General features: G+C 38.7%; 1 protein-coding gene across 1 annotated transcript in view; it reads right to left on the bottom strand.

Moving 5' to 3' along the window:
* Positions 1–395: 395 nt before the first annotated feature.
* Positions 396–13,845, bottom strand: part of CCDC168 (coiled-coil domain containing 168) — a 29,635-nt gene continuing 16,185 nt past the window's right edge. Inside the window, exon 5 of the mRNA XM_023218090.1 lies at positions 396–13,568. Coding sequence (XP_023073858.1) covers positions 477–13,568 — 13,092 coding nt within the window. The 3' untranslated portion in view covers positions 396–476. The remainder of the gene's footprint in view (positions 13,569–13,845) is intronic.

Raw genomic sequence — 13,845 nt, 5'->3', positions numbered from 1 at the left:
TCCTTTCTGACAAGAATATACTCAAAAGAGCAGAGCGTGGACTATCCATTTACTAGTCTTTCTTTTTTGATGGGAATTGCATGACGTGGGGTTCGCCAGAGTTTTTGTGTTTGTGCAGTATAAACCCATACCGATACCACAAACAGCAAGGACATCTCTATGTGAAGTCACACATTTTATGCGTCTCAACCTATTGGTTTGCACCTTACCATATCTGACGTATCCGTTTCTGATGAAGTCTGGTGGTTCCTGATGAAATGGTATGCAAAATTGCCAGAGTCAGCAAAAGTGCCTGGACTTTCTAAATTGTTAATGGTAAATAACAAATTTCAATCTATCACTAGAAGATTGGATTACTTTCTATCTTTATATAAAAACACTTCACGAGGAAGCCATTGGATATTATATGATTTTATTAACAGAATATCACAATAGCGACCAGCTGTCCATTTCAGAGGAGTTTAGCTATGGTAATGTCAGCTGTGAAAAACTGTGGTAAGGGACCCCGAGAGCGACCCCAGCAACTTTTTTGAGGAACTCCATATATTCCAAGAACTTGAAATCTTTGCCACTAGGGGAACTCTGAAGTTTCTTTTCTTTAAGGTTGCAGGGGGAATAGTCCAGCGAACGGTTTTGGGTATAACGTCCAGTGAGTCTGCTGGTACACAGGCAAAAAAAAAGGGCTGATTTTGTTTTCTTTCAGAATAGAAGTTGATATCATTGTGATGAGCTTTTGATGTTGATTTAGGTTTGCTTTGGAAACAATCCAGTCTTTCTGAATCATAATCATACACTCTCTTCTTTCTGTCACGTTTCTCTTTACTGTGTGTATAACTGTAATTGTGGTCCCAATGACTGTTGTTCTTCCTAAATAAATCAGATCTGGCCTTCTTTCTTTCTTTGCTTTCTGGGTGCATGTGAGACGTGCCTTGTTTTCTTGCAAGATGTAATTTAATATTTGATTCAGTTAAGGAAGCTAAAGAGTAACTTGTTCTGCTATTGGTAGTCCATGGAAGTTTCTCTTCACTGAATGACACACTAGATGACCTAGACTGAATTTCCACAGTATTTAATGAACTATGACACAACCAGTCAGGAGATTTCATTTTGAAAGGTGATCCATATTTCCTGCTTTTGTGGGACTTACAGGAAGGTGAGGTAATAATTAAGGTTTCCTTTCTGCACTCTCTAGTACAATGGGAACCTGAATCTTCACTGTAAAATGATTTCAAATCAGTTGTGATTTTGTAGAGATTTTCCAAAGGAATGCCTGTCTGTAATTCAAATAGAATGTTTTCTGATTCCTGACTTAAATAAGTGTTGGCTTCCAGAAACATACATTCCTCACTCTCATTTACTTCAAGACATGAACATTTGTCCAAGTCAGCTGGACTCTCAATATCTGTCTGAATATCAATAAAATCTTCAGAAATTTGAGTTTCATGTGAAACAGCTGAACCAGAAGCATTTCTCTGTGTCCTTAAATCAACAGATTCATATGGATTCCTTTCTTGAAACCATACGTGATGTTGTTCGTTTTTTTCTGGAGTCACATGGAATTCTGACTCTGAAAGAACTTGAGGATCTTTCTTCCTCGAGCTGTGCAGATCACGGTCAGAAGCACACACAAGTGTTGGCTCTGGGAATTTTCCGATGAGTGATGAGTTTTCATGGGGACTTTGCTTTTTGAAAGAAATATGTTGTTCTAACAGTTCTGTATCAATGGAAAGACTACCACTTTCTCCACCAGCATCTACTTTTTTACACATTGCAATTGTGTTTAACTTATTATGTTTGGGAAGTAAATTTGGCTTAGGGAACGTACTTCCAACAGGAAGCCCCAGGAGAAAACGAAGGTATTTGTATTGTAAATCAAGATCTATTTGATGGAGAGACTTTTCCTCAAAAAGTAACAAAATTCTGTGTTGTCGTTTTGGTCCTGTGAAACCAGGATGAATACAGTTAGATAAGGGTTTCTTTCTCTCACGAGCACTGGTCATTGCATAAGATTCTCTTACAATTCTAGGAAAGGCTTTCATTTGTATCTCCAATGTTTTCACAGAAAAGTGCATGAGGAGTTTGCCTTTTTCTTTTACTGAGTGCTTTTGGAGGGTATGAGGCAATAGCATCTCACTAGCAGAAGTCACTGAAGATGTTCCATTTTCTAACTTATTAATACTCTGTGGCTTTGTGATTGTCTCCTCACCACCACTTGAAATATCAACAGTCAGTGTCTTCATATTGCTGACAAGAGGTGAATCATTTTGGTATTTATGTTTTGAGTTAGGTTCTATGGTATCAGTCCCTTCTAGAGACTTAAAGCGCATTGTCTCTAGCTCATGTCTCGAATAGAACCTCCAACTGTTATCTTTTAAAATAGTCCCTTTTAGATAAAAGTTGAACATTTGTAAAGATTTTCTTGCCATCTCTGGTATCAGATTCAGTTGTATTTCAAGTGCTTTTGACTCTAAATGTTTAGTAAGCTTCTTTCTTTCTTTGGGAGTAAACTGTTCTAAAAGGGGTTTGTGCTGCAGTTTGGGATATATTGCTGTTGATATTGTATCTGGACCCTCTGGAAAAGGTGGTGACTTCAAGTTGTCAGGCTTATAGGCTTGTATGTTACCCAGTTTATCGGAAGAAACTTTGTCTTGGATCGTATTTTTAACCTGGGATTGAGAGTTATCTTTGGTTGCTTCACAAATGGGAAGTAAATGTTCTGCATTTGTACTGTCGGCAACTATTTTGACTTCATTACTTTTAACTTGAGGCGGTATGGGCACAGTTCCTGGGAAAGCTTTTTGTTGCTGAACCTTTTGTGTGCTCATATCCCATACTGGTTCACTCTGATCCCTTTGCTTGGGTAACTTTGGATCTTCAAGCATAGATGGACACTCTGTGGGTGTCAGAATGCATTTTGGAATCTTTTCTTCCTGCTTGATGATATGTAAGTCTGGTTTTTTAATGATCCTTGAGACATCATGCCCTGGAACAATCTGTTCTTTTGTTTGTGCCTTTAAGTATTTTTTATTCATTTCGCTTCTGAGGTTTGCTTCTGATTTGACATCAGAAAGTTTCTGCATTTGTTGTTTGTCCACTGCAAAGGGCTGGGGATCTTGTGGAACTATGTTTGTAAAATTCTGATCCTCTTTTACAATTGTTAAAGTGTCTCTCTTAAACATTTCCTGGAATTTGGTGTTTGGTGATTTCTCCTGGAATTTAGAAAGACAGATTCTCTTTTCTCTTTCTCGGTTTGTCTTAGAGTCAGCGTGAGGTGAACACGTCATGGAAATAGAAATACTTCTGATAAATATTCCTGAGACATCCTTACTCCACGAAACCATATTCTTTAGCTTAACATCATACTCTAATTTCTTTCTATTGCTTGGTGTACCACGCCCTGTGATATTAAGCATCTGTGGAATTGGGTGATTCTGGATTTTCATAGTTAAATATTTGGTGCTCAGTTCTCTTTTCAGATCTCTTATTGTTAATCTGCCTTTCTGGTGTTTACATTTGGGAGAAAGAGGAACATATGAATACAATGAATCCAAAACATTTCTTTGAAATAAGTTTTGTAGTTGAGTGCTTTGTTTTGCATTAGATGCTTCTAGTTCATTTTTCTGCTTTTGCATGGTTAGGTGGCTATTCTCCCTTTGAGTGATGACCTGAGTCTTCATTTGAGATTCCTCTGCCTTTAGAGATGGAAGATGCAGGTGTGCACTACTGCTTGTGTCCATTCTTCCTCTCTTCTTCTCCAGATTGGCAGTCCTGGCCTTGTGCATCTCTGTTTTCTCTTCTTCCAGATGTAAGGCTCTGTTTGCACCTATTTTTAATTTCCCTTCTTTCTGATTCACAGTGGTATCATTGTCCATTTCTATTCTTTTATGCTCTAGATTTATACTGGTGTTTGCATCTGTTTGATCTTTTTCCTCCAGATCTCCTGATTGAAATGGAAAATTCCAGGGAGGGAATAGGGACTTCGGAAGCAATTCCAGAACACCTTCCTCTTGTTTTGAAATGAGCAATGCCTGCTCCTTTCCCCCTTTTGAACGGTCAATCTGTGTCATATTCATGTGCATTCCTGGTAGCATCTGTAGGCTGGGGTGTGCTGTTGTTTTCTTGTCCACATCTGTTTCTGATAGTGTCTTCTGCTTTCCACTTTGAAGTGGAAACTTAAGAGAAAGGATAGTGTTTGGCCTGGTCTTGCGTCCATGTTCACACCGTCGCATCACTTGCTTTTTCATGACAATATCTTGTTCTTCTATATTTTGGGGGGCATTCCAACTGATGACGATACTTATTTTTTTGAGTGATCCCTTTGTCTGTGGTGCTAACACTTTGGGAGAAAACATTTTGCTGATTTTTTCATTACTTTGTACTTCTTTCCCTGGCTTATCAAACTTACATGAACCTGCAAGTTCTGGAGATACTTTTGATGAAGTTTCTTGCTGGTGAGCATATCTCTCTGAAACAGAAAATCCTTTTGAACTTGTAGGGGTGCCAAATGTGACATACAGTTCCTCAGATATTTTCCTTAGCGGTGAAACTGAAACCTTAGGACTGATTTTATGGTTTGAGTTATCCATTATTTCAGTTTCTTGCTGAGTCTTTTTCCCTGTAAAGAGCCATTGTAGCCTTTTCCCACTTCTTATGGTACCAAACCCTGTGAAATAAATGTCCTCATCCTCTGAATTTAAAACTAACCGATTCAAATCTCCTTTTGGCCTGACTCGTGAAGGTTCGTTCCTTTGCTGGATGCTGATCATGAAGTTTGCCATCCACTGTTGCTCTGCCTCTGGGCAGGGCACATACTGTTCTGCTTGCTTAGCAATGTTTTTATCATCACCTTCAACTGAGTCTCTATTTGCTATTTTCTGGGTATTTGAGGGTATGTGGAGATTTTGCTGTGGACAAGATGATCCTGTAATTCCTGGTGTGTCTTTGTCTATTTTGTTTCCTGAATCCAGATAAAGAGGAGGTACTGATGATACAGAAAGAAAAGTCCTTGACAGAACCACACATGCTTCATCTTTATCTTTGTGTACTTTTTTCTCCAGTTTGTTAATATTCAACACTAATTCCTTTGCATTAAGGATATGTGACATTGGTGAAATCCTTGGCTCTTGGCAGTGTATCCTGACCCTCATATCTATCCTTTTCACTTCAAGCCTGTTTGCTTTCTGTGACCTATGTGGTTTTCCTTTTCTTACATCACCATTCCTTGCCTCTGCATCTGCTGTTTTCTCTGTATCTGGTAATGCTGATGGCATTAGTGGAAGCAAAAAGGATGTCTTACCTCCAAGCCTTTCTTCATCTGCATGCGTAGCTCTCCCCAGTTTAAGGTTAGATGGCAATGGTTTGGAAAAGAGTATGCAGTTTTTTCTTTGAATCATACCTGGTGGTTTATCTTGACCTTCATGTTCCTTTCGTCCTTGCCCTCCAAAGTTCACATGCAGTTCTGTTCTGTGGAGCATACAGGAACGAGGTGACTTCTTTGACTTCAAAGTTATATCTGTGCCTCTCATATGGATTATTTTTTCTTGGTTCCTCTCTTCTTTTTGAGGGACATGTTGCTTTTCATTTTTAACATCTTTTGAGATATCACCAACAATGGACTCTCTATGTACAGTCTCCCCTATGTGTGATATTCTCTGCAAAATAGGTCTTTTAAGCCTTAGCATTTCATTATCTGAATGTGTTTCTTTATCCAATTCCAGTTGAGATAGGGATGGCAGTGAAGTGGATTTGGTCAGAACCGCACCTGGTTCAGCTTCACATGCCTGCGTCTTCTCTTCCTGATGTTTGGGGAATATTATGATGTTTACTATTTGCACATCATCCTCTTCCTTGTTCTGCGACACATATTTTCCTTTCTGTAGAAAGATTAAAATACCACTAGCAATTGGCCTTATATATGTGCCTCCCTCAGTATCTGGTGATACCTGGAGTTTTACTAGGGGAAAAGAGGATCTTGTTAATATTGGTATGCTTTCCTCCTGGAACCCAGCACTCATGTTAGGGTGAAGTGGGGAGGATCTAGAAGGACTCTTAGACAACATGACATCTGGCCCACTTTTAACTTTCTGGACCTTTTCCTCCTCTTGCTCTCTAGTTTTCCACTGAAGATCACTTAAACTGTGTGTATGTAAGACAGGCGATTTCTTTGCCTTCAAATACATTTTGTTGGGATCCAGTACACTGGTCATATCCACAACTTTTTCTCTATCCTTCTCTTCTTTCCGTAGCAGGTGTGCTTTTACTTGCTTTACATTACTTGAAAGTTCTCCATGGGTTGCTTCTGGACATGCTGTTCTCCCTGCATCTGATGAGTCCTTGAACCGTGACTGTGGGAGAGATACTTTTGTAATTCTTATCACGTTCTCTTCTCCTTCTATTGTATCAGACTTAAGATAAAGTGGAGTAAGTAAAGAAGTATTCATGCTTGTCAGACCTGTAACTTGTTTATTTTTATCTTGCTGAATCTTTCTTTTTTGTTCTTTATTTTTCCACTGCAATTTTTTGGTATTGAGTATCTCTGAGAGTAGTAATTGCTTTGCCTTCAGGTCTGTACATTTGGGGAGCATTTTGTCTTCCATATCTATTCTGAGTTCACCTTTCTCTTCTTCCTGTGCTGTGGGTTGTACTGGTCCTTTTGAGTTGCTTAACGTGTAACCATGTAGTGACTCAGTGTATGCTTTTTTGCCTGAGTCTGATGAATCCTGAATCTTGAGTGGTGGAAAACTGAATTGTGTTTTTCCTAATGTGCCTTCCTTTTCATTCCTTCTAGTGTCACATTTCAGGTAAAATGGAGGAGGAGGCAATGAAGGAGAAGGTTTCCTTGGAACCACTCCAGGTTCCTTTTTGCCTTCCTGTACTCCTTCCCCTTGCTCTTCAATATTCAAAGGGTAGTTCTTTCTATTGCATGGAAATGCAAGTGGGGATGCCTCTGGTTTCAAATGTATCCTTTTGGGGAGTATTCTACCTTCCCTGCCTTCTATTTTTACTCTGTCCTTTGCCTCTTTATATGGCATTTGTTGATTTGCTTTTAGTATTACTTCATTTGAGCTAATACCTTCATTTGAATTTGCACATCTGCTTTTTCCTGCACCTGATGATATAGGAAGCTTTAGTTGTGAAGGAGAGAATCTATGGTGAGAGAGAGAAGGCATGAACAGATGAATTTTTGTCAGAATCACGTGAGGACGTCCTGTCCTGTCCCGCTTCTGTCCTGCTCTCTCTTTCATGCCCCACTGTGGCTCCTTTCTCTTGCTCAGAGGACTGTGCTCAGTGCTGCTGAACACTTGTGGAGGTGCTGATGTCTTTGCCTTGAAAGCAGCACCACTGGGGTGCGTCAGGCCATGCATGGATACTGTTTGTACTCCTTCTTTCTGTGGGAGAAGTTGTTTTTCTTTCTTTACAAGGCTCTCTGTTGGCTTTGTAGGTGCTGTTTGCCCTGAAGGCAATGATTCCTGGCTCTCAAGAGGTTGCATAAAGCTTCTTGTTATTCCTGGTTCGCCTTCCTCTTCTTTTATCGAGTCTAACTCAAGGAAAGCTGAAGAAGTGACAGAAGGACAAGTTTTGTTCAGAAGCACAACTATTTCCACTTCACTTTCTTGTGCCTTTTCCCCTTGTTTACTGATGGTCACCTGCAATTCCTTTGTTTTTGGTTCCTTTAGATGGGAAAGGGATGATTTCTCTGCCTTCACAGCTATGTACTTGAGATGCATTATACTTTTCTCTGAAATATTTGCTTTATCCTTTTGGATCTGGGCCATGTATTTTGTTCTTTTTGAATCACCTGTGATATCATTCAAATACAACAAAGTATATTTTAATTTCCCTGTATCTGATGATTCCATGTGCCATGAGGGTGGAAGAAAAGATCTTGTTACTCCTTGTTCCTCTTTTTTGCCTGCTGTTCCTTTGTCTAATTTACAGTGAGGTAGAGAAGGTATTGTCAGAAACTCATCTAGCTCACTTTTTCTTTCCTGTACATGTCTCAATTTTTCTTTTAAGTTTGTTGGTACTTCTCTAGTTTTGGAGCCACTGCTGCCAGGAATATTGAGTGTGTGTAGAAATGATAATTGCTCTGCCTCAAAAATTGTGCCTTCAGGTTGCATTATATAATCCACACTTACTATTTCTCCTCTATCTGCTTCTTTCTGTGGCTTGTATTCTTGTACTGTTTTTACATCATTTGAGCTATCCACCGCAAATGAGTTTGTATGTGCTATTTTCCCTGCATCAAATGATTTCTGCTGCCTTAGTTGCAAAGCAGCAGATTTTATTATTCCTTGTAAGTCTTTCTCTCCTTCTTTTCTTGTGTTCCATTCATAACGAGTTAGAGAAGACTCAGACGGCAAATATAGGAACAGAACTGTTTCCTGTTTACTCTTGTGTCCTTCCCCTTTCCCTTGCTCTGTGCCTATTCCATCTGCTTGCTGTTGCCCTTCAACTTCTCCATCCCTTTTCCTTTGCTCCTCACCTTCTCTGTCCTCTTTCCCTTGCTCCTGTCCTTCTCCATCCCGTTTCCCTGGCTCTTTAGGATTCAGTAGTAGGTTTTGTGAAAGTGCCTTCTTTCCTTTCAGATCTTTGTCTTTTGGATGCATTAAGTCTTTCTCAGCTGATATTTTTACTTCATCCTCTTCTTTCTGTTGCATGTAATCTTTTGCTTTTTGTACTTCACTTGTGATATCACCCTCACTAGGCACTCCATTTGCTTTTTTCCTGGTCTCTGATGATTTCTGAGGCCTTAGTTGTGAAATACCAGGTCTGATTATTCCTTGTTGGTCTTCCTTTCCTTCTATTCTTGTGTCCAATTTATAATAGGTTAGAGAAGAATTGGAAGGCAAATATAGGAACAGAACTGTTTCCTGTTCACTCTTGTCTCCGTGCATTTTCCCTTGCTCTATGCCTACTCCATCTGCTTTCTGTTGCTCTTCAACTTTGTGATCCATTTTCCCTTGCTCTTTGTCTTCCCTATCAACCTTTTCTTGTCCTGCACCTCTTCTGTCCTCTTTCCCTTGCTCCTCACCTTCTCTGTCCTCTTTCCCTTGCTCCTGAGCTTCTTGATCCATTTTCCCTGGCTCTTTAGTATTCAATGGTAGGTCTTGTGAAAGTGCCTTCTTTCCTTTCAGACCTTTGTCTTCTGGATGCATTATGTCTTTCTTAGCCGATATTTTTACTTCATCCTTTTCTTTCTGTTGCATGTAATCTTTTGCCTTTTGTACTTCGGTTGTGATATCACCCTCACTGGCCAGTCCATCTGCTTTTTCCCCTGCCTCTGATGATTTTTGGTGTGATAGTTCTGGAAGACAGTATCTTGTTATTTCAGTGACATGCTCTGCTTTTTCTCTCCTTGTTTCCAGTTGTAAATGAGAAGGAGAAGGGATGGAAGCGCAGGCATTCGTCAGAAGCACACTTGTTTCACCTTTAATACGTTCTATCTTTTTCTCTTGCTCTTTGATGTCCAACTGAATTCCCTGTGAAACTGATGATTTCATTTTCTTCAAAGGCCTATTTTTTTCCATTTTTTGCCTCTCCTGTTTTTTTTGCAGTATAGGTTCTAGGGCCTTTTTTACACGGTTTGAGATATTATCAGAAATACACTTTTCATATGCTATTTTCTCTGTATCTGATGACTCTTGGAGATTTGGTTGTGAAAAAGAGGATCTCATTTTTATTTCCATGGCTTCCTCTCCTTTAATTGTGCCCACTTTAGAGTAAGGTGGAAAAGAGATGGAAGCAAAAGCTTTGTTCAAAATCTCAACTTGTTTATCTTTCTGAATCTTTCCCCCTTTTTCTTTGATGTTCAACACTAATTCTTGGAATACTGAAGGTTGCTTCACCTCCAGAGCTATTCTTTTGGAATGCATGTTTTTTTCCAAAGCCTTTTCCACTCTGTCTTTGTCTTTCTGCGGCACATGTTTTGCTTTTTTGATACTGCTTAAACTATCATCAATTGGCTGCTCACATTTTTCCATTGTATCTGATAATTCCTGGTGTGTTGACAATGAAAGATAGAATCTTGTTATTCCTCTCATGTATACCTCTTTTATTCTGGGATTCCATTCCAAGTGAGGTGGAGAAAGAATAGAAGTACAGAATTTATTCTGAACTACATTTAGATTACTTTCATCTTCCTGCATAATTTTCTCTAGTTTTTTATTGCTCCGTTGTGGTTCCTTTCCATGCAGTAAATGTTTAAAAGGTGATTTCTTTCCTTTCAGAGTGATACATATGAGGCCCATTATGTCTTTCACATCTACTATATTTTCTCTATCTGCCTTCTTTTTCTGTGGAAAACATTTTGATTCTATTACATTACTTAAACTCTCTCTATTAACTGACTCTGCAAATGATACTAGTCTGACATTTGATGATGCCTGGAGCTTTAGTGGTGGAAGGCAGCCCTTTAGAATTCCTGACTTACCTTTACCTGCTTTTGTTCTTGAATTTGAATTACTATGTGATAGAGATGGTAAAGAAGTACACAAGTTTGTCAGTTTCATACTTGATTTACCTTTACCTTCTTGCGTCTTGCCCTCTTGTTTCATAATGCCCAACAGCAAAGGAAATTCCTTTATACTAACTATATGTGGCAGTGATGACTTCCTTGGCTTCAAAATGATGTTAGGGCTTTTTATTCTTTTCACATCCATTGCCTTCACTCTATCCTTCTTCTCTCCCTGTGATATACGTTGTTTTGTCCTTTTAACATTACTTGAAATCACCCCATCAATTGTGTCTTTATTCAATTTGAAGTGAGGTAAAGAAAGAATAGACTCACATATTTTTGCTGCAACCAAATCTAGTTCACTCATTCTATGTTTCACATTGACCATTTTCTCTGTCACGTTCCACTGCATTTCTAGTCTGTTACTTGGGGCACCACAGTCACTGGTATTGAGTATATGTGAAAATACTGATTTCTTCAATTTTGAAGTTCTTCTTTTGTGGCATATCACGCCTTTCCTAATAACTTGTTTTACGCTATCCTTCTGTCCTTTACTTTCTTGCAAAACAGGCATGGATGCAGAAAGAGAATGTAATGTTACAGGCCGACACACTTCTTTTTGTACCTTTTCATTTGCCTTATGTGTTTCTATCTTCTTCCCAAGTCTTAACTTGGGTGAGCTATTATTTGATATTAAATCAAAGACCTGTACCCCATCAGATGATTTCATTCCTTTTGGAAATAAGAGACTTGGATATTTTATAGTTTTACGGTATGATCCTAAGAGCAGCATTGTATCTTGTTTTTTCATCTGCCTTGGAGTACTCAAGGGCATAATCCATTCTAGTCCATTCTTAGTTATAGTGCTTAGTTGATCTTCAGAAAACAAGTCTAGTCCTGGTGTCCGACTTGAAAAATTACCTCCTTCTGATAATGTTTCCTTTTCCTGAGGCATTAAATGTTGCAGGAGACAAGGATACTTTTGAGGGTAAGATATATGCTCCCGAAAGTTCTCATAGGAAATTGGTAGGTACTGCCATTTTTGGCCTGTTTTGAGTAAGGCTTGTCTTTCTTTACTGTTTTGAGTATATCCAACTATGACATCCATTTGTTTTACTGCTCCTCTAGTCTGTGAAATTAAATAGTCATAATGAGGAATATCCATAGCATCTAATTTCTCTTGTTGCATAGATGCATTGAATTGAAATAGATCTGTTTTGGAGTGAGATGCAGGCTTTGGAAGAGCCTCGTATGTACATTTTTCTTCCTGCTCTGCCTGTCTTGGAAAAAGCAAGCCAATTCCTTTTGTATTTGAAGTGTGGTACCCTAAACTATCAACTGCCTTTAATGCTTTCTTTACCTTTGGTGACTTAATCTGAAGTATGTCCGTTAGAGAGTGAGAAACAGATGCTGGAAAAGCTTCATGTGTACTTTCTTGTAGATATTCTTTTCTTCTTTTAATATGCAGATTTATTCCTTCTGAACATGGAGGTTGATCCACTAGAATACCTACTTTGTGTGATGCTTTCTCTACCATTGGGCTTAAAACTTTTGAACTCATGATTTCTTCTGCTGAGTCTTCTTTCTTGGGATTTTCAATATGAAGGTGATGCAATATGCAAGGGAAAATGGATTCCAGCATATTCTCTTTATTCTGATAACAATTACTTAGATGCTTCATCCTCAATTTTTTTGAAAAGTCCATTTTCTGTCTATTTGATTTTAATGTAATATCCAACTTTGATTGCTCTTTTCTGCAGAGATTTTCACTGAAACTTTCAGAGATGGCAACGTTTTCTTTTCTTGTTGTATTCACTGTCTGTTTTAAGTGAAGAGGGTCTTCATTGAGGAAAGATTCAGAATCCAGAATACTTTGAGGAACATGATCTGGATTCACCTGTTCTTTCTGCACTGCAGGCACTTTGTTCTGGACCTCTGAATTCGTATAAAGAAATTTCTGTCCTTTAGAACCTACAAAGATAGCAGTTTCCTTTAATCCTTCTCTTCCCAGCACATGTGAACTATTTTTTCTGTTAATGTACACATCTTCTTCCTCAGCTACCTTTACCGTGTTTTCCAAATGAAGAGTTTCCCTAATGGGGCAGGCCACAGACCCCAGTTTTGTCATAGAAATATCTTCTTGTTTCAGCAATTCTTGCTCCTGGCAAGTCTTCTGTTGAGAAGTATCCAACTCTGTAAAAAATACATTCTGTCCTTTTGAGTTTAGTGGAATATCTAGTCTCTTTGATTCTTCTCTCTCCCATGGAATCGAAACTGAATGTTTGGCAATGCCCACATCTTTTTCCTTTGTTCTTTGTGCAATGAAGAATTCAAGTTCTTCATCAGTTCTAACTCGTGGGGCATCAAAACTACTGTAATTGATTTGTTGTGAACTAATCCTTAACGGTCCAATATAGTATTGGGATATGTCTTCTGAAATGCTTTGGTGTTTTTGTTCGTTTTCTCTAATATCTTGTTCCTGTTTTCTAAGAATGTTGGACGTATCAGTACATCCCGACAATGACCTTTGCATTTCTTGTAGCGGTTTCTCCAGCTTTAGCTGTGGAAGAATGCATGCCCTGTCTTTTGACTCGTCTTTCTCCATTTTTACTTTTGTAAGCTTTTTAATGCTAGACACATAGTATCCAGAGTCATAAACAGCCTTTAGAACTCGATGTACTGCATTTTTACTCAGCTGGAATGACTTCTGCTGCTGGATGTTACTTCTCAGTTCTTTTTTATTGCTTGCGGTACCATATTCAAGCAGCTGGGAAACTGGTATTCTCTTCGCCTTCAATTTTATCTGTTTGGTATGCATAGTACTTTCCACATCAGCTGTCTTTGCCTTATCTTTATGTCTTATGATTTTAGGAAAAATAGATGTGTAGGGATTAGGATAACTCCAGATAGTTCCTGAGACACACAGCTCTTGCTGTTTCTTTTGCAGGGCAAGTGTCTTGGGATCTGCCCTTGTTTTCCAGTCTGCAGTTTCAGATTCTTTCTTGTTTTCAATTTGAAGTAGATGTATCTTAGAGAAGAAAACAGATTCTGGATCAAACTCTTCTGCAACATTTATCTTTGCTTCTTCATCTATTAAATCAGCTTCTGTTTTCTGGGGAGTGATGTTCCTAGAACACACTGTATTCATTAAAGGTGCCTCTGTTTTGAAAGGACCAGGCTCTCTCATTTGATTTGCTCCAAACTCAGACGGCTGGATATCCTGTGGAGCTGTTTGAAACAAAACCTGTTGTCCATACCCTTCCTTCTCCCTCACTTTTGCTTTGTTTAGGGAATTTCTTGTTTCAGAAGATTGTTCATATATATCCCAGGTACTAGGTGATTGCTCCATATTTATGCATAGTAGATGAGGTATAGAAACACATATAGAT

The sequence above is a fragment of the Piliocolobus tephrosceles genome, chromosome X (assembly GCF_002776525.5).
Source record: "Piliocolobus tephrosceles isolate RC106 chromosome X, ASM277652v3, whole genome shotgun sequence".
NCBI lineage: Eukaryota > Metazoa > Chordata > Mammalia > Primates > Cercopithecidae > Piliocolobus > Piliocolobus tephrosceles.
This window is presented reverse-complemented; position numbering and strand designations above follow the sequence as displayed.